This window comes from Somniosus microcephalus, chromosome 2 (assembly GCF_052327205.1).
Source record: "Somniosus microcephalus isolate GS21.2 chromosome 2, FLI_Smic_1.0, whole genome shotgun sequence".
Taxonomy (NCBI): Eukaryota; Metazoa; Chordata; class Chondrichthyes; order Squaliformes; family Somniosidae; genus Somniosus; species Somniosus microcephalus.
In genome coordinates, this window is record NC_140988.1 from 5,003,936 (window position 1) to 5,025,512 (window position 21,577).

Below are 21,577 nucleotides of genomic sequence, written 5' to 3' on the forward strand. Positions count from 1 at the left end.
CAGAGGGCTGTGGAGGCTCAGTCGTTGAGTATATTCAAGACTGAGATCGATAGATTTTTGGACTCTGAGGGAATCAAGGGATATGGGGATCGGGTGGGAAAGTGTAGTTGAGGTAGAAGATCAGCCATGATCTTATTGAATGGCGGAGCAGGCTCGAGGGGCCGAATGGCCGACTCCTGCTCCTAATTCTTCTGTTCTTATGGTTTTAGCGCCATTCAATGAGACCATGCCTGACCCTGCTCAGCCCACAGGTGGCGCTGACCCTCCGCCCGCACTGCGCCTGCGCCGAACCGCATCTGCCGGCAGCCGTTGATATTGCGCCTGCGCAGTCCCATGATGCCGGCGCGGTGGTATTGCGCCTGCGCGGGTCACGGCGCGGCGGGTTTCCTGGTAACGGGATGATGGCGGCGGCTGAGACCGGGCTCGGAGCCACGCTCCTGGGGTGTGAGCACTACTCGCGGTCCTGCCGGCTCAAGGTGAGTGAGGGGAGAGGCCAGGGCCTACCCCGCCCACCCGGGGTCGCCACCCAGTGGGAAAGCGAGCGGCCTGTCACAGCGCGCCGGGCCTCAGGCTGTGGGAGAGCGGCGGGCCCGCGAACAACCGCGTCACCCCGCCACTCAAAACCCGGCACTCAAACCCCGCCCCTCAAACCGCATCACTCCGCCCCTCAAACCCCGCTCAACCCGGCCCGCCCCCTCCCTCCCTCTAACCCCGCCCCCTCCCTCCCTCTAACCCCGCCCCCTCCCTCCCTCTAACCCCGCCCCCTCTAACCCCGCCCCCTCCCTCCCTCCCTCTAACCCCGCCCCTTCCCTCCCTCCCTCTAAACCCGCCCACCTCCCTCCCTCTAACCCCGCCCCCTCCCTCCCTCTAACCCCGCCCCCTCACTCCCTCCAACCCCGCCCCCTCCCTCCCTCCAACCCCGCCCCCTCCCTCCCTCCAACCCCGCCCCCTCCCTCCCGCTAACCCCGCCCCCTCCCTCCCGCTAACCCCGCCCCCTCCCTCCCGCTAACCCCGCCCCCTCCCTCCCGCTAACCCCGCCCCCTCCCTCCCGCTAACCCCGCCCCTCCCGCTAACCCCGCCCCTCCCTCCCTCTAACCCCGCCCCTCCCTCCCTCTAACCCCGCCCCTCCCTCCCTCTAACCCCGCCCCCTCCCTCTAACCCCGCCCCTCCCTCCCTCTAACCCCGCCCCTCCCTCTAACCCCGCCCCTCCCGCTAACCCCGCCCCTCCCTCTAACCCCGCCCCCTCCCTCCCTCTAACCCCGCCCCCTCCCTCCCTCTAACCCCGCCCCCTCCCTCCCTCTAACCCCGCCCCCTCCCTCCCTCTAACCCCGCCCCCTCCCTCCCTCTAACCCCGCCCCCTCCCTCCCTCTAACCCCGCCCCTCCCTCCCTCTAACCCCGCCCCTCCCTCCCTCTAACCCCACCCCTCCCTCCCTCTAACCCCGCCCCCTCCCTCCCTCTAACCCCGCCCCCTCCCTCCCTCTAACCCCGCCCCCTCCCTCCCTCTAACCCCGCCCCCTCCCTCCCTCTAACCCCGCCCCCTCCCTCCCTCTAACCCCGCCCCTCCCTCCCTCTAACCCCGCCCCCTCCCTCCCTCTAACCCCGCCCCCTCCCTCCCTCTAACCCCGCCCCCTCCCTCCCTCTAACCCCGCCTCCCTCCCTCCAACCCCGCCCCCTCCCTCCCTCCAACCCCGCCCCCTCCCTCCCGCTAACCCCGCCCCCTCCCTCCCGCTAACCCCGCCCCCTCCCTCCCGCTAACCCCGCCCCCTCCCTCCCGCTAACCCCGCCCCCTCCCTCCCGCTAACCCCGCCCCTCCCGCTAACCCCGCCCCTCCCTCCCTCTAACCCCGCCCCTCCCTCCCTCTAACCCCGCCCCTCCCTCCCTCTAACCCCGCCCCCTCCCGCTAACCCCGCCCCCTCCCTCTAACCCCGCCCCTCCCTCTAACCCCGCCCCCTCCCTCCCTCTAACCCCGCCCCCTCCCTCCCTCTAACCCCGCCCCCTCCCTCCCTCTAACCCCGCCCCCTCCCTCCCTCTAACCCCGCCCCCTCCCTCCCTCTAACCCCGCCCCCTCCCTCCCTCTAACCCCGCCCCTCCCTCCCTCTAACCCCACCCCTCCCTCCCTCTAACCCCGCCCCCTCCCTCCCTCTAACCCCGCCCCTCCCCCCCTCCCTCTAACCCCGCCCCCTCCCTCCCTCTAACCCCGCCCCCTCCCTCCCTCTAACCCCGCCCCCTCCCTCCCTCTAACCCCGCCCCTCCCCCTCCCTCCCTCTAACCCCGCCCCCTCCCTCCCTCTAACCCCGCCCCCTCCCTCCCTCTAACCCCGCCCCCTCCCTCCCTCTAACCCCGCCCCCTCCCTCCCTCTAACCCCGCCCCCTCCCTCCCTCTAACCCCGCCCCTCCCTCCCTCTAACCCCGCCCCTCCCTCCCTCTAACCCCACCCCTCCCTCCCTCTAACCCCGCCCCCTCCCTCCCTCTAACCCCGCCCCCTCCCTCCCTCTAACCCCGCCCCCTCCCTCCCTCTAACCCCGCCCCCTCCCTCCCTCTAACCCCGCCCCCTCCCTCCCTCTAACCCCGCCCCCTCCCTCCCTCTAACCCCGCCCCCTCCCTCCCTCTAACCCCGCCCCCTCCCTCCCTCTAACCCCCGCCCCCTCCCTCCCTCTCTCTAACCCCGCCCCCTCCCTCCCTCTCTCTAACCCCGCTCCCTCTAACCCCGCCCCCTCCTCCCTCTAACCCCGCCCCCTCCCTCCCTCTAACCCCGCCCCCTCCTCCCTCTAACCCCGCCCCCTCCCTCCCTCCCTCCCTCCCTCCCTCTAACCCCGCCTCCAGCGCCCTAACATCTCATTCCTAGTTCTCGAGCTTATTAAAGGGGTCTGGTTCCGGATTATTCTCAAAAAACCCAATATATAGTCAGCCTGCTCGGAGGCAGAAACCTAAAAGTTCCGATCTGGATTTGTGGTGGGCGATCACCTCGAGTGCAGGAAGGAATAGGCTAGCTGCCTGGAGAACTGATCCCAAAAACAGTGATTCGGACAGAGATAGAAAGTGTTTCAATCAGCAAGATTGATATTTTAAATAGCTGTTGAGTAATTTAAAAATGTTTCAACCCTGCAAGATTGAGTCAGTGCAGTGCCCTGGTTTTAATAACAGTTTCTAGCTCCTTCAATGGTTATTCCCTGAATGAGATTTAAGGTACTTAAATACAATTTCTCCAAGTCTTTTTATGGTCTAAACGATCATTGCAATCAAATATGAGACTTCTGTCCTTGTTACAATTGCTTCCCCTTTTGCTCATATGTTCTGCACATATCGGGGTAGATTTTCCTGAACCTGTCGGGAAGAAGGCGGGACTTCAGCTTTCGGGTTTTTGACCCGCCTACATCGACGTCCGGCCAATCCGCGCGATTCTCCCTTGATTGACCTTGTTGAGCCCGCCCAGCGGTCTCAGCAGCCCAATTAAGGGCCACCCGGCAACAGGTGACGTCACAGACTGCAATTTCATCTGTCGAGTTTTTGACAGATGACATATCAGTGTTTCACAGCCGTTCAGCTTTAAGTGCCGGCTGAGTGATGGGCTCCCGCCGCCTGCAGGAAGAAAGGCTGTTAAGGTAAGTACAGGTAAGTGAAAGTTCGTTACACACTTTAGACACACCAAACACACTTACCTTTGCAGTCATGCACCCATCACTCACCTGAGCACCGACATCGCGACCCCTCCAACCCCACGGACCGCCTGCTCTAACCTGGCGTGGTTTGGAGCCGTCGGGAAACCCACACGACACCCCTCAAAATAGGGATTAGGCTAAAAACTGCCTGTTAACTACCTGTTAACAGGCAGTTAATTGGCACTAATCCCTTCCCACCTGGTTTCGGCGGGTCCCAGTGCGGGGCAGGTACCCGCCGCCCCTGAAAGTTGCGTGAGGCGGGATGGTGTCGGGACACCCAAATTCGGGATTTCCCCCCCCCCCCCCACACGCCTGAAACCCCGCCTGACGGCTCCCCAAAAATCTAGCCCATCGTATCTAATCTTACATCTGCGCACAACTTGACTTCCTGTTGTCACATTTTCTTCATGCTTTCTGTGTCACCATTTCCATTATCAATTTCTATTTCCACATTGATTCCCGTTCTCCTGTCGCCCCTGTGCTCGCTGACCTACATTGCCTCCCGGTTCGGCAATGCCTCAATGTTAAAATCCTCATCCTTGTTTCCAAATACCTCCATGGCCTCGCCCCCCTCTTTCAGCCCCACAACCCTCTGAGATCTCTGCGCTCCTCCAATTCTGGCCTCTTGAGCATCCCCGATTTTAATCGCTCCACCATTGACGGCCGTGCCTCCAGCTGCCTGGAATTCCCTCCCTAAACCTCTCCGCCTCTCTCGCCCCCTTTAAGACGCTCCTTAAAACCTACCTCTTTGACCAAGCTTTTGGTCACCTGCCCTAATATCTCCTTCTGTGGCTCGGTGTCAAATGTTGTTGGATAATCGCTCCTGTGAAGCGCCTTGTAGCGTGCGCTATATAAATACAAATTGTTGATGATGGGTGAACTTGCCACATTCAGCAATTGTACAATCTGGCCACTGGGTGGAATGCGGAAGAAATCTGTGAACTTTCTCTGCTGTTGTCTTGGTTTCCCTGCAGGTTATTGTTAGCTTTATTTTAAACTTTTATTTGCTTTTTTATTTTTAGATTTTATGTGATGTTTTATTTCCTCTTTATGGTCTTAAAATACCTTTCACCACGCATGGATGACTCGTATCCTGAGACAACCCACTGGCTGGCTGTAATTTTTTTTAACAGAGGCGGCTGAAAGGCCAATGGTTAATATGGGGTGACCATATTTTCTAAACCGAACCCGAACCTGGGGACACGCAGGGTGGGAGCGCAGCAAAGCAGCCAGGACGGAAAATGTAGGTCGCGCAGCGCAGCGAGGCAAACATTTTTAGCAGCCAATATTTTAACAGTTGTACAAATACACTGCACCGCAAAACAAATGTGCCTATAATGACTGCAGATGTGAAGTCACACTATTAAAGACACCTGAATCGTGTGTGTCCTACATCATACGCCATTCATTCAGTGCCGTAGCTATGGCAACTGCAATAGTGCTGTACCATTTATACTCGTCCCCAAATACCCTAACCTTTAAATTCTCCATTTAAAATCTGTTCCAAACAGACTGAGATTTTCCATATCAGGTGTGAACCGTGTCGGCCGTGGCTCAGTGGGCAGCACTCTTGCCTCCGAGTCACAAGGTTGTAGGTTCAAGTCCCACTCCAGGGACTTGAGCACAAAATCCAGGCTGACACTCCCAGTGCAGTACTGAGGGGGCGCCACACTGTCAGAGGGGCAGTACTGAGGGAGCACTGCACTGTCAGAGGGGCAGTACTGAGGGAGCGCCGCACTGTCGGAGGGGCAGTACTGAGGGAGCGCCGCACTGTCGGAGGTGCCGGCTTTCAGATGAGACGTTAAACCGAGGCCCCGTCTGCTCTCAGGTGGACGTAAAAGATCCCACGGCCACTATTTTGAAGAGCCGGGGAGTTCTCCCCGGTGTCCTGGGGCCAATATTTATCCCTCAATCAGCATCACTGAAACAGATGATCTGCTCATCATCACATTGCTGTTTGTGGGAGCTTGCTGTGCGCAAATTGGCTGCCGCGTTTCCCACATTACAACAGTGACTACACTTCAAAAAGCACTTCATTGGCTGTAAAGCGCTTTGAGACGTCAGGTGGATGTGAAAGGCGCTGGAGAAATGCAAGTCTGTCTTTCTTTGCAACAGCCTCTATCTCAGAAGGTTTGAGAACCCTCTTCCTGGTGGGAGAATTTAGAGCTTGCCTTATTCATTTAAAAGAAAACACGATTTGATCCAATCTTTGCACCATGCTGATCTCTGAGGTAAATCCATTCCCCCACCAGCTCTCACCGCGCCATCAGCTTCTCCTCCGATTTTTCTTCTCGCTCATGTTAAAGAATCCGCCAGCAGCTGCCTCCTCATAGGATGAAACCTAACCCACATGTCCCACCTTCGCCACCAGCAACAGCCAATCCCAGGAGCGCCGCGCTCTGATTGGTCTAGATCTGAGGCGTGACGAAGATTGACGTTTCAGCGGACCAATGAATATGGCTATAATCTGTTCGAGGACAAGTTTTGTGAACAGGGACTCTTCCGGAGAATCTCCCGGGAACACAATACCTCATCCGGGGACTGTCCCCAGAAAATGACTGACGTATATGGCTGTATTAAAAGAAAGAAAGACGTGCATTTCGATAGCGCCTTTCATGACCACCAGACGTCTCAAAGCGTTTTACAGCCAATGAAGTACTTTTGAAGTGTAGTCACTGTTGTAATGTAGGAAACAGGGCAGCCAATTTGTGCACAGCAAGCTCCCACAAACAGCAATGTGATAATGACCAGATAATCTGTTTTTGTTATGTTGATTGGGGGATAAATATTGGCCAGGACACCGGGGATAACTCCCCCTGCTCTTCTTCGAAATAGTGCCATGGGATCTTTTACTTCGACCTGAGAGAGCAGACGGGGCCTCGGTTTAACGTCTCATCCAAAACACAGCACCTCCGACAGTGCAGCACTCCCTCAGCACTGCACTGGAGTGTCAGCCTAGCTTTATGTGTTCAAGTACCTGGAGTGGGACTGGAACCCACAACCTTCTGACTCCGAGGCGAGTGTGCTGCCCACTGAGCCACAGCTGACACATAGGGGGTGATTTTGCCAATGGGGGCGCGGTGGAGGCGGGACTGCTGCTTGTCGGGTTTTAGTCCCGCCTCTGTCGACTTGTGGCCAATCCGCGCTATCTTCCTTTGATTGACCTTGTTAAGCCTGCCCAGCGGGCTCAGCAGGCCAATTAAGGGGAAGCCGGTTACAGAGAACGTCAGCGTATGACGTTTCATCAAAAATTTTTGACAGATGAATTGTCATCATTTGACAGCTCTGTGAAGCTGTCAAACATGGACATTCTCTGTTGTTTGATGAGTCCTTGTATTCAAGTCTCATCAAACCTCTTGTGAGCAGAAATTAGATGGTTGTTGCATTGGAGAATGTAGCAGCCATCTGTCATCTCTGCCGGTGAGGTGTGAGACTCTCCACATCCCCAACTGTTGAGGCCTGCAGGAAGAAACAAAGCTAAGTAAACATTTCCTATCACTTTCCACTCACCTCACATACTTACCTCTCCACACTTGCACCCATCACTTACCTCCACAGCGCACTTTTGCACCCTGCAGACCCACTGCTCGCCTCGGTGACCCTGGCGGGATTTCCTGACGTCAGGAAGCCCGCACCTGTGTGAGTAAAATGGGGATAATCCTCTTAACTGCTTGCTAACTACCTGTTAACGGGCGGTTAAGTGGCTGTAATCCCCTTCCCACCTCCAGGAGACGGGACCCCCGGCGCGGGTCGGCTACCCGCCTCCTGGGAAGTTGGCATGGAGGTGGGATGGGGGTGGGATGGGTACCCACCCCCAGATTCTGCCATTTTCCCGGCAGTCCCGCCTCCCCAGGGCTGGCAAGATCACACCCTTAGGATTAGGAATACTTCAATGTTAGCCACCAGAATCTGTTGTTTATTCACATACATATCGATAGACTGCGTGTTTCTCACCAGCTACACGCACCACCTATGAAAATCTCCCATCTAAATCATTTCAATACAAATTTGTTAGCCCTTTCCCCTTCCTCTATCTCCCTCCCTCTAGCCCCCTCCCTCCTCTCCTTCCCACCTCCTGCACTTAACTCTTTGCGATGACAATCTTAAAATGCTGTGTATTTCAGCGCCCATCTCCAAGAACACACCAGTTCTAACATATCTGCAAATTCTTTATTGTCCCATCAATCTGCCCTCTCAGGTGGACGTAAAAGATCCTGCAGCTCTTTTCGAAGAATATTTATCCCTCCATCAACAATCACTAAAACAGATTATCTGGTCATTATCCCATTGCTGTTTGTGGGAGCTTGCTGTGCACAAACTGGCTGCTGCGTTTTCCACATTACAACAGTCACCACACTTCAACAGTAGTTCATTGGCTGGAAAGCGCTTTGGGACGTCCTGAGGTTGGGAAAGGCGCTATAGAAATGCAGGTCTTTCTTCCAATCCATCAAAGTCAGGGTTCTGACCTGCAGCTTGACCTCTAACTGAACTCGGTAATGTAGGGCAGTGACAAATTCGAGCTTTAAAGGGACACGCACCTACCTTCTACTTTACAACATAATGTTCCAGTCCTTCTAAAACAACACACCTAACATAGCATGGGCCGCACCATGGAATATCCACCAGTGTATGAATAAAATAGAGAAAGCATGGAGAGCTGAATTGAGAAGTGCATTTTTTGAAAAGTTGTTTTTGATCTTTCAGGCACCATGCTGTGGCAAATTTTACATCTGTCGACTGTGTCATGATGACATAGAAAATCACCAGCTGGATCGCTTCAAGGTCACGCAGGTTCAGTGTGCAAAGTGTGAGACAGTCCAGCAGGTAGGTACATACTAAGCAATGTGTTCCAGAACACACGTGTACAGATTTAGGTGTGGGGAATGTAGCAGGTGCACAGTGTGTGTGTGGGAGGTAATAATCATCCCTACAGCAGAATCAACTGCAGTGCGATAATATCACTTTCTTGGAATTAGAGAGTGTGCTGCTGTTAGCAATTCTGGAACAGTTTGTATTTATAATGCACCATTAACAATAAGAACATAAGAAATAGGAGCAGGAGTCGGCCATTCGGCCCCTCGAGCCTGCTCCGTCATTCAATAAGATCACGGCTGATCTTCAACCTCAACTCCACTTTCCCGCCTGATCCCCAAATCCCTCGATTCCACTAGAGTCCAAAAATCTATCGATCTCTGCCTTGAATATACTCAACAACTGAGCCTCCACAGCCCTCTGGGGTAGAGAATTCCAAAGATTCACCCCCCTCTGAGTGAAGAAATTTCTCCTCATCTCAGTCCTAAATGGCCGACCCCTTATTCTGAGGCTGTGACCCCTGGTTCTAGACTCCCCAGCCAGGGGAAACATCCTCCCTGCATCTACCCTGTCAATCCCTGTAAGAATTTTGCATGTTTCAATGAGATCACCTCTCATTCTTCTAAACTCGAGAGAATATAGGCCCAGTCTACTCAATCTCTCCTCATAGGACAATCCCCCCATCCCAGGAACCAGTCTGGTGAACCTTCGTTGCACTCCCTCTATGGCGAGTATATCCTTCCTTAGGTAAGGAGACCAAAACTGTACACAATACTCCAGGTGTGGGCTCACCAGGGCCCTATATAATTGCAGCAAGACTTCTTTACTCTTGTAATAAAGGCCAACATACCATTTGCTTTCCTAATTGCTTGCTGTACCTACATGTTAACTTTCAGTGATTCGGGTACAAGGACACCCAGGTCCCTCTGAACACCAACATTTCCCAATCTCTCACCATTTAAAAATACTCTGCTTTTCTATTTTTCCTACCGAAGTGGATAACCACACTTCTTCACATTATATTCCATCTGCCATGTTCTTGCCCACTCACTTAGCCTGTCTATATCCCCTTGAAGCCTCCTTGCATCCTCCTCACAACTTACATTCCCACCCAGCTTTGTATCATCAGCAAACTCTGTCCCCTCATCCAAATCATTGATGTAGATTGTGAATAGCTGAGGCCCAAGCACTGATCCTTGCGGTACCCCACTAGTTACAGCCTGCCAACCCGAAAATGACCCGTTTATTCCTACTCTCTGTTTTCTGTCCGTTAACCAATCCTCACTCCATGCTAGTATATTACCCCCAATCCTATGAGCCCTAATTTTGTTTAATAACCTCTTGTGTGGCACCTTATCGAATGCTTTTTGAAACTCCAAATGCACCACATCCACTGGTTCCCCCTTATCTATTCTGCTAGTTACATAAGAATATAACAAAGAAATCGGAGCAGGAGTAGGCCATACGGCCCCACGAGCCTGCTCTGCCATTCAATAAAATAATGACGAATCTCCTACCTCAACTCCACTTTCCTGCCCCGATCCCCATATCACTCGATTCCCTGAGTGCCCAAAGATAATGTACAAAATGTCCCGAGGCACTTCACAGAGTAACAGTAAGATTCTGGGGAAAGCTGAGCGAGGGAAGAAAGTGTTTCGGAGGGATGGCCGAAAGCTTGGGTGAAGAAAATGGATTTTAAGTATGATTTTGAAAGATGAGAAAACAATAAAAGAGAGGCTGAAGAAGGAGTTGAGGGAGGGAGATCCAGGAAGCAGGGCTGAGGCGGCTGAAGGCTGTGCTGTCCATGGTGGGGCGAAGGAAGGGAGGAGAGTGCACAGGGGGTTAGCTGGAAGGCTGATGCCTGCAGGAGGGAAAGCAAGCTGGTCGCAGGTTGCAGTGGCGGAGTCGAACGAGGCCATGGAGGGATTCAAGACAAGGGGGACAGGGGATCAGTGTAGCTCCGTGAGGGTGGGAGTGATGGACAAATTGGGCTTCGTGTGAGACAGGATATGAACAGCGGCGTTTTGGACCAGTTAAGAGTTTATGAGGCGTGGAGGCAAGCAAGGAGAGCGTTGGAATAATCAAGCCTATTGTAGCAGCAGGAGTTTTGTGGAGTGCCTGAGGACGTAAGTGTTAAGGTCCTGGATCACATGCTCAACGCGTCTGCAGAATTTCTTGAATTTAAGTATGAACGAATGTTTTATTGATGTTCATGGCTACAGTGTTGAATAACAACAACAGCTTGCATTTATACAGCGCCTTTAACGTCGTAAAACATCCCAAGGCGCTTCACAGGAACGATTATCAAACAAAATTTGACACCGAGCCACATAAGGAGATATTAGGACGGGTGGCTAAAAGCCTGGTCAAAGAGGTCGGTTTTAAGGAGCACCTTAAAGGAGGGGAGAGAGAGGCGGAGAGGTTTAGGGAGGGAATTCCAGAGCTCGGGGCCCAGACAGCTGAAGGCACGGCCGCCAATGGTGGAGCAATTAAAATTGGGAATGCGAAAGAGGCCAGAATTGGAGGAGCGCAGCAATCTCAGAGGGCTGTAGGAGATTACAGGGATAGGGAGGGGTGAGGCCATGGAGGGATTTGAACAGAAAGGATGAGAGTTTTAAAATCGAGGCCTTCAAGTAAGGAACATTTTCTTCTGTAAATTGCTTTTGAATTGGTTTCTCAGCTTCCTGTTTGGTAGAAAACATGCATCATTTGAAAGTGAGGGCAGCTTCCTAAAAATAGTTGCTGTTCTTTGAACATAAATCAATAGAATAAACTAATGAGCATGGTTATTAGGCTTAGCTCGGTTAGTGAATACTACATGCCATGGGATTCATTTGATCTGTTAGTTTCAGTTTAGATTTGACCTTTTAAGCATTCTACAAAAACTAGCAATACTATGTATCGTTTGAATAAACATTGCTTCTAAATCTTCATTAAATGGGCATTTCCTCTTGATTTACTGAAGGCATTTATTAGAAGGATGAATATTAGCATGCTTAAAATAAACATTTTTATCATTCTCACACATAGCACACATATTAATAATATCATTTGGCCCAAACTTTGGATCTGCATTTTAGCTCATCACACAAAGGAAACCATCCATAGTGCAGTTGCCAGGATAGCTTAGCAGTCACACTAGGATACGTAACATTCAGAGCATTTAAATTACTGGGCTGTATTTTGCGACCCCTATGGGTGTGTACGCGCCCGTAGAGGCCGCGCAAGTTCCGGGTTTAGGCGCGCGACGCGCATGTGCTAAAACCCGGAACTTGTGATTTGTCGAGAATCCTCTTGACCGATCCTCCGCATCCCCGGGAGACGGGCCTCCGCGGGGGGAGAGTTGCGCTATTCGCCCAACTTCCGCCCGCTGAGTGCCCGTCAAATCCTTATGTCTGGTAAAGGCCGGCTTTTACCAGCATAAGAGTTTTAAAAAATAGAAAAATAAAATTTTATCACTCATTTATACATTTAAAAACCCTGTCCAATAAGCGAAGTTTATTTTAAGCCCCATTAAAACAGATACATTTTTTTCCCAAAAAATTTAATTAAATGGCATTTTAATTAATTTTAAATATGTAATTAAAAAAAAAATTAATTTCATGTGCTCGTGTATTTTTTTAAGTGGTATTTCTCTACCACAGAAGGCAGTTGAGGCCAATTCATTAAATATATTCAAGAAGGAGTTAGATATATTTCTTAAGGCTAAAGGGATCAAGCGATATGGGGAGAAGGCAGGGACAGGGTACTGAATTTGGATGATCAGCCATGATCTCATTGAATGGCGGAGCAGGCTCGAGGGGCCGAATGGCCTCCTGCTCCTATCTTCTATGTTTCTATGATCCCCATTCATAGGGTGGTAGAGGCAGGAACCCTCACAACATTCAAGAAGCATTTAGATGAGCACTTGAAACGCCATAGCATACAAGGCTACGGACCAAGTGCTGGAAAATGGGATTAGAATAGACAGGGTTTGATGGCCGGCGCAGACACGATGGGCCGAAGGGCCTCTTTCTGTGCTGTATAACTCGATGATTCTATGACATACTTATGGGGATTCCGTACGTACGCAACTCCCATAAGAATGAATGGGGATTCCCTTCTTTTATTGGTTGGGCCGGCCCACGTGATCCCAGGGGCGCTTTTGAACCGCCTGCGCCCCCGGGATACCTGGGGCTCTGCCCGCACGGACCTGGAGAGGCCCAGGATCGCGAGTCTCCGTATCTCCCGGGCCACCAGGTACATTCGTAGATTTTTTTACAGGTCGGAAGCGTCCGTCCGCGGGAAGCCTCCCATCGCAAATTTTGGGCCATTGTGCATGCGTGTGTGCTTACGTGTGCGCGTGTCACAGGAATTGATTGTTTTCATCAACGTTACCAATTAGCACAGTAAAAATAAGGCGAGACTGAAGGTTTCTTTTTCTGTCCGCAACATTTTCATCCATTTGTGTAATCACTTATTTCATAATTTGATCCTTTTATTGATTGTATGCTGATAATGCTACACTGCATTGTTGTCTTGTATGTGCAGTATAAAAGTCACATGCTCTCTTGAATACTTTGATGCTTTTCCCTAAAGGTGCAAAGGACGTGTGAAAGCTGTAAAACCGTGTTTGGAGAATATTACTGCGACACGTGTCATCTCTTTGATGTAGACAAGAAACAGTACCACTGTCCACCATGCGGAATTTGTAGGTGAGCATTAAAAGGGCCCACTGTAGCATTTAGTTTTAGTACATTTCAGATTTTAACTAACTCGTGTAGTCATTGAAGAAGTCTTAATTTATTGCTCTCCCAACGAGAGTTAGAGCAGCAAATGCGTTGCTAGTCCGATGAGCTCTTGAGCTAGTCTGCTGTCCCAACTTATCAGCAACACAATCTGTTTGAGAACAGATTACATATCGGAATTTTGCACAGTTGTCGTAACAGTGAAAATTGATCGACATTATCAAAAGAACCAGGGCGGAGATGAGGAGAATTTTTTTTACACAGCGAGTTGTTGTGATCTGGAACACGCTGCCTGAAAGGGCGGTGGAAGCAGATTCAATAGTGACTTTCAAAAGGGGAATTGGAGAAATATTTGAAAAGGAGAAATTTGCAGGGCTGTGGGGAAAGAGCAGGGGGGAGTGGGACTAATTGGAGAGTTCTTTCAAAGAGCCGGCACAGGCACGATGGGCCGAATGGCCTCCTGTGCTGTGTGATTCTATGAATCTATCCCTTGTACCTGCCCTATTCCCATATCCTGGTACCCTACCCACCTCCCCTTCCTACAACCACCCATCTAACCTATTCTTAACTGTTGACATTGGGCTGGATTTTGTCAATGTGGACGTGATGGAGGCGGGACTCCCACTTTTTGGGTTGTAGTCCCGCCTCCATCGACTTGTGGCCAACCCACGCTACTTTCTCTTGATTGACCTTGTTAAGCCCGCCCAGTGGGCTCAGCAGGCCAATTAAGGGACACCTGGTTACTGGTGACGTCAGCGATTGACATTTCATCTGTCAAGAGCTTTTGACAGATGAAAAGTCAGCGTTTGACAGCTCTGTGAAGCTGTCAAACACTGACAATCTGTCTTCTAACTTGAGTCCTTCTACTCAGACTCAGTTAGAGATCTCTCCAGACCAGAAAGCAGAGGCTGCAACTTTTGACATTTCAGCGGCCATTCTGCTTTCTGTGCCGGTGAGCTGAGGGACTCCCAAGAACTGAAGGGAGGAAGCCTGCAGGAGAAAGTAAAGGTAAGTAAAACTTATTAAAAGACTTTACACTTACCTCACACACTTACCTCTGCACACATGCACCCATCACTCACCTGCACAACGGACATCTCGACCCCTCCAACCCCTTCAGACCGATGGTCTGCCTCGCTAACTTGGCGTGGTTCGGAGCCGTCGGGAAGCCCACACATCAGGGCTAAAAATAGGGATTAGGCAAAAAACTACCTGTTAACCACCTATTAACAGACAGTTAATTGGCACTAATCCCCTTCCCGCCTCGGGGAGGCGGTTCCCAGCACAGGTCGGGTACCCGCCTCCTGGGAAATGGGCATGGAGGCGGGTTGGGGGCGGGATGGGTTCCTTCCCCCCCGATTCTGCAATTTTCCCCCCACTCCCGCCTCCAAACCTGCCTCCACGGGGCTTGGAAATTCGAGCCCATTATCTCTGTTTCAGTCACTGACTCTAGCCGTGCATGCGACAGCTCTCTGTACGAGAAGGTTTCTCCTGTTCTCCCGACTCGGAGCAGGAACCTTTCACTAGCACACATGACGAGGGCAGCACCCTCACTGATGGAAAAGTAAACGCTGGATTTTTTTGTCGGAACCCTGACTGAATTTTCAAATTAAACGTTTTCTTTTAAGTGGTTTATCCCGGGTTGAGCTATGAAAAGTAATTTTCAGATTACAGTATTTTCTGCAAACACCGTGGTCTGTTTTTGGATCATGCTGACGTAGCCAGATAGTGTCCTGAATATCAAATTCTGGAAACTGAAGGTTATCTGTTCTTTGTGACCGACTGCAAAAATTCAGTCTGGACTTAAAACTTGCTGATTTCATTGTGTCAGCAGGTCAGCTACTGACGTAGTGAAGTGTGTTGTGTTATAAAAGATCTTTGCTGAATAATATTTCTCGTTAAATCCCCATTTAATTAACTAATTTTGGATGCTGTTCAAGATTTTTTATTACAGCAAATCTTCCCTTTAGACTAAAGCAAAATACTGCGGATGCTAGAAATCATAGAGAATCATTCAGCTCAGAAGGGGACGATTCGGCCCATCGTGCCTCTTTGGAAGAGCTGTTCAATTAGTCCCACTCCTCTGAAACCGGAAATAAAAACAGCAAATGCTGGAAAAGTTCAGCAGGTCAGGCCACTTCCGTGGAGAGAGAAACAGAGTTAACGTTTCAGGTTCTGATGAAAGGCCATCGACCTGAAACGTTAACTCTCTTTCTCTCTCCACAGTTTCTGCTTGATCTAAGAGTTTCCAGCATTTTGTTCCTTTTAGACTGGAGCTTGAATAGTACTTGGATTATATGTAATAAAATGGTGTAGCTGTTCATCACATGAATGCGTTTGAGCTTTCTGTATAGATAAGGGCCCAGAAATTCGGGTCGGGGGCTTCCCGCGGGTGCAAGCCCTCGACCTGCACTTACCTAGCGCGCCGGCCGTTGAGCTGTGGGCCCGCGTGGGATTCCGATCCTGGGCCTGCTCCAACTGCCGGCGCGCAGTGCTTGCGTATCCCAGGGGCGCAGTTAGTTCGAAGCGTCCCCTGGGATCACGTGGGCCATGGAGAGCCAATGGTAGCAGGGAATCTCTATTCATAGGTTTGACAGGACCTATAAATACAGTTCGGCCCCAAAACATAACTAAAACTTCAAATAATTTTTTTTTTTAAATCACATTTTTAAAATAACTATAAATTATATAAAATAACTATTCTAAACAATAATTTAAATTTTTGAAAAAATTAATTACAGTTTTTAATGGGGCTAAAATAAACTTACCTTTCTTTAAAGTATTTAAAAATAATAAACCTGTGGAAAAAATGTTTTAATTTTACTTAATTCACCACTTACCTTGTTAAAAGCAGGCCTTGCGCCTGCTTTTTAAAAGCATAGCTCCTGGAGACTTACCCTCCCGGTGAAACCTGTTAAAAAAATTTTTTAAAAACCGGAAGTTCCAGGCGTACGCGCAGCCTCTCCGGCGCACGCGTTCGACCTGTGAACCCCTTTAAGGGAACGGAAGTTCCGGTTTCCTGTGCATGCGCAGTGCATGCACGAAACCGGCACTTTCGTTGGGCCTACGCGTGCGCACCCAGCGCGTACTCACCCATGGGGACCCGAATTTCTGGCCCAAGGTAGTTACTGAACTCACAACTAGTACTTATAGGTTATTTCTTTACACATGTTTGTGCAAGTTAATTAAATTAGTTGGACTAACTTTCGTGGCTGCATATAGTGCCACCACAAGTCCCGGCCAGAATGGAAATGATTGGGTAATTCACCCGTCAGTCACGCCTGCATGTAAATGACTGGGGTTGATTTTGTGCACATAATTTGTATTATGTAACCATCCTCCACTCACTGCATTTTGCTGGAGAAATAATCCTGCTTTTATTGGCAGAAGTTGCTGTAGTTTCGGTTATGAGTTCTGTTTGCTGTAGTTCATAGAGACTCTTTAAATAGACTCTGTAAACTGTTTGCTGTAGTTCGTAGAGATTCTCTTTAAATAGACTCTGTTTGCTGTCAGTCCTGCTGTAAGTCTCACCCCACCTCCAACTCATTATATGACACAGTGGTGACAATAGACACTTTTTTAAAGTTGTGTTGTGCCGCACTGTAAGGTGTATATATTATAATGAAGTAAATGACTTAAATACACTTTCAATTTTCCATAACAATTGCATGACCGTTTTTACAGTGCCGCTTGCCTTCCATTGTTAACTGTTTCTTATTACAGCAGTTAAAATGGATAAAGGAATAGAATGGTTAAGTGAATAAAATTACTTGACAAAATCATTATTCATGTAACAGTTTTCCAAATTACAAAATGAATAAATTCTATGTGAGCTGAAAAATAAAATGCACAGTACCCTTTTAAATTGTAATCCTTTAACTAATAATGGATTATCATTCATTCTTTTCATGGAATATAACTTGCTCGATATTTATGGTATACTTGAAATCACCTCCAAGTTGTTCCCCTCCAAGTCACACACCATCCTGACTTGGAAATATATCGGCCATTCCTTAATCGTCGCTGGGTCAAAATCCTGGAACTCCCTCCCTAACAGCACTGTGGGAGCAGCTTCACCATTCGGACTGCAGCGGTTCAAGAAGGCGGCTCACCACCACCTTCTCGAGGGCAGTTAGGGATGGGCAATAAATGCTGGCTTTGCCAGCGACGCCCACATCCCAGGAACGAATATAAAAAAAATGTTTCAAGCGTGTCAGAGTGGATCACAGGGCTATTTAAATGGGCTATAAAAGCCTTTTCGAGGATTCCCAGGACATCCTAAGCTAAACTGGACTTTTCTTCAATTATATAAGAACATAAGAATTAGGAGCAGGAGTAGGCCATTCGCCCCCTCGAGCCTGCTCCGCCATTCAATAAGATCATGGCTGATCTTCGACCTCAACTCCACTTTCCCGCCCAATCCCCATATCCCTCAATTCTCCGAGAGTCCAAAAATCTATCGATCCCTGTCTTCAAAGAAAATTCTTCAGAACTTGGGGAAAGTAATGTGAAGTTGATTTTTCACTAAGCTTATTTGGTCATGTTTGCAGTGAAGAGGCAGGCATGCTAATCTCTCAGTACACGGATGGGTACAGTTCCATCACAATCTGGTTCTATAAACGGGGTCCGTGCAATGGGGCAAACTTTTTTTTGGTGGGAGGGGTGGTTACCAGTGGTGGTAAATTAATCAGAACTTTGTTGAATTAAATTAATGCTATTTCTTTAAATATATATATTTTTTTTAATTTTACAAACAGGATTGGACCAGAAGATAATTTTTTCCACTGTGTGAAATGTAACCTCTGCTTAGCAACTCCTCTCCGTGGGAACCACAAGGTAAGTCAGCCCTGATGTTTACTGGGATAAGAACATAAGAAATAGGAGCAGGAGTCGGCCACACGGCCCCTCGAGCCTGCTCCGCCATTCAATGAGATCATGGCTGATCATCGACCTCAACTCCACTTACCTGCCCGATCCCCACATCCCTCAATTCCCCTAGAGTTAAAAGATCTATCGATCTCTGTCTTGAATATACTCAATGACTGAGCATCCACAGCCCTCTGGGGCAGAGAATTCCAAAGATTCACCACCCTCTGAGTGAAGAAATTCCTCCTCATCTCAGTCCTAAATGGCCGACCCCTTATCCTGAGACTGTGACCCCTGGTTCTAGACTCCCCAGCCAGGGGGAAACAACCTCCCTGCATCTACCCTGTAAGAATTTTAGACGTTTCAATGAGATCACCTCTCGTTCTTCTAAATTCCAGGGAATATAGGCCCTGTCTATTCAATCTCATCAGGGCTTCTCAGTGAGTCGCTTATCTTTTATCTTGTGGGGGTGGGTGGAGAGAAAAAGATCGAATACATTGTCGTGCTGTTGGAGTGTTCGATCTTGCTGGCCGTGGGCTGAGCAGAGGCTGGCGACACAGACCGCATGCACCTCCTGCCTAAAGTGGGCAGCAGTGGCACGCCATCAAAGGCCGAAACTCGGAAGAAAAATCACGTCTTTAAAAAAAAAAAGATATAATTTGATTGAAAGCAAATCTCAGATTGCTGTAAATAGCTGACAATTAAATGGAACATTTTAGGGGCAGCTCAATAACACGAGGTAGAAAAGAATAGAAGGATATGGTGATAGGGTGAAAGAAAGAAAAGAAAGACTTGCATTTATATAGCGCCTTTCACGACCACCGGGCATCCCAAAGCGCTTTACAGCCAATGAAATACTTTTTTTTGGGAAGTGCAGTCACTGCTGTAATGTCGGTAACTGGGCAGCCAATTTGTGCACAGCAACCTCCCACAAACAGCAATATGATAATGACCAGATAATCTGTTTTAATGATGTTGGTTGAGGGATAAATATTGACCCGGACACTGGGGAGAACTCCCCTGCTCTTCTTCGAAATAGTGCCATGGGATCTTTTACATCCACCTGAGAGTGCAGATGGGACCTCAGTTTAATGTCACATCCGAAAGACGGCACCTCCGACAGTGCAGCGCTCCCTCAGTACTGCCCCTCCAACAGTGCGGCGCTCCCTCAGTACTGCCCCTCCGACAGTGCAGCGCTCCCTCAGTACTGCCCCTCTGACAGTGCGGTGCTTCCTCAGTACTGCCCCTCCGACAGTGCGGCCTTCCCTCAGTACTGCCCCTCCGACAGTGCGGCGCTCCCTCAGTACTGTCCCTCCGACAGTGCAGTGCTCCCTCAGTACTGTTCCTCTGTCAGTGCGGCGCTCCCTCAGTACTGCCCCTCCGACAGTGCAGCGCTCCGTCAGTACTGCCCCTCCGACAGTGCGGCGCTCGCTCAGTACTGCCCCTCCGACAGAGCGACGATCCCTCAGTACTGCCCCTCCGACAGTGCGGCGCTCCCTCAGTAGTGCCCCTTCGACAGTGCGGCACTCCCTCAGTACTGTCCCTCCGACAGTACAGTGCTCCCTCAGTACTGTCCCTCCGACAGTGCGGCGCTCCCTCAGTACTGTCCCTCCGACAGTGCGGCGCCCCCTCAGTACTGACCCTCCGACAGTACGGTGCTCCCTCAGTACTGCCCCTCCGACAGTGCGGCGCTCCCTCAGTACTGCCCCTCCGACAGTGCGGCGCCCCCTCAGTACTGACCCTCCGACAGTACAGTGCTCCCTCAGTACTGCCCCTCCGACAGTGCGGCGCCCCCTCAGTACTGACCCTCCGACAGTACGGTGCTCCCTCAGTACTGCCCCTCCGACAGTGCGGCGCTCCCTCAGTACTGCCCCTCCGACAGTGCGGCGCTCCCTCAGTACTGCCCCTCCGACAGTGCGGTGCTCCCTCAGTACTGCACTGGGAGTGTCAGCCTGGATTTTTGTGCTCAAGTCTCTGGAGTGGAGCTCGAGGCGAGGGTGCCGCCCACTGAGCCACTGCTGATACTCAATAGCGTGAGGTGAAGTGGCGACTCGTGTGGGGGTTAAACACCAGCACAGACCAGTTGGGCCGAATGGCCTGTTTCTCTGCTGTGCATTCTATGTAAAACACTGGGCAGATCCTGGCTGCAGATTTACTGGATGTAGCTTTTAGGGCAGCACCTCTTTATACTTAGAAACTAACTGGCCACCTCATCTGCACTAAAACTCACTACAAATCTTTCCTGGTTAAAAGTTGAACCAAATAAATACTAAATTGACACACTGTGCAGTGAGCACACTCGATTAGCCCTGGCTGTGACACAGTGTGTAAACTCTACGTGGGCCCAACACGACTGTCTTCTAAATAATGAACTAATCATTATTGCTATCTTTCAGCAGTTCATTATTTTGAAGAGTTGATTAAGCTCTTTCTGAGGGCAGATGTTTGCTCTCTGCCCACAGTACCAGAATTTATAAGATTGTTTTACTGCCAGCAATGTCATTCAAGCTGTAACAACCACAACCTGCATTCTCCTTCTGCAAATTGACATATGTAGTACAAGGTTATAATAGTTCATTTGAACGGTTCTCCATTTTATAACTTTGTTTTTATTCGTTTATGGGATATGGGCGTCGCTGGCAATGTCAGCATTTATTGCCCATCCCTCGTTGCCCTTGAGAAGGTGGTGGTGAGCCGCCTTCTTGAACCGCTGCAGTCCGTGAGGTGAAGGTGTTCCCACAGTGCTGTTAGGGAGGGAGTTCCAGGATTTTGACCCAGCGACGATGAAGGATCGGCGATATACTTCTAAGTCAGGATGGTGTGTGACTTGGAGGGGAACTTGGAGGTGGTGGTGTTCCCATGCGCCTGCTGCCTTTGTCCTTCTAGGTGGAAGAGGTCGCGGGTTTGGGAGGTGCTGCTGAAGAAGCCTTGGCGAGTTGCTGCAGTGCATCTTGTAGATGGTACACACTGCAGCCACGGTGCGCTGGTGGTGGAGGGAGTGAATGTTCAAGGTGGTGGATGAGGTGCCATTCAAGCGGGCTGCTTTGTCCTGGATGGTGTCGAGCTTCTTGAGTGTTGTTGGAGCTGCACTCATCCAGGTAAGTGGAGAGTATTCCATCACACTCCTGACTTGTGCTTTGTAGTTGGTGGAAAGGCTTTGGGGAGTCAGGAGGTGAGACACTCGCTGCAGAATACCCAGCCTCTGACCTGCTCTTGTTGCCACAGTATTTATGTGGCTGGTCCAGTTACGTTTCTGGTCAATGGTGACCCCCAGGATATTGGTGGTGGGGGATTTGGCGATGGTAATGCCGTTGAATGTCAAGGGGCGGTGGTTAGACTCCCGCTTGTTGGAGATAGTCATTGCCTGGCACTTGTGTGGCGCGAATGTTACCTGCCACTTATCAGCCCAAACCTGAACGTTGTCCAGGTCTTGTTGCATGCGGGCATGGACTGCTTCATTATCTGTGGAGTTGTGAATGGCACTGAACACTGTGCAGTCATCAGCGAACATCC

At 50.4% G+C, this 21,577-nt stretch overlaps 1 protein-coding gene across 2 annotated transcripts in view; it reads left to right on the top strand.

Annotated features, from left to right (window-relative positions):
- Positions 1 to 334: 334 nt before the first annotated feature.
- Positions 335 to 21,577, top strand: part of rchy1 (ring finger and CHY zinc finger domain containing 1) — a 45,426-nt gene continuing 24,183 nt past the window's right edge. The window contains exons 1-4 of one of the 2 annotated variants that reach the window (XR_015080699.1): positions 335 to 476; positions 8,364 to 8,483; positions 13,050 to 13,165; positions 17,956 to 18,034. Coding sequence is in view for 1 of the 2 variants with exons in the window: in XM_086006012.1 (XP_085862138.1) it covers positions 399 to 476; positions 8,364 to 8,483; positions 13,050 to 13,165; positions 17,956 to 18,034 (393 nt within the window). In the remaining variant the exon portion in view is untranslated. The remainder of the gene's footprint in view (positions 477 to 8,363; positions 8,484 to 13,049; positions 13,166 to 17,955; positions 18,035 to 21,577) is intronic. The other variant, XM_086006012.1, reaches the window with a different exon arrangement.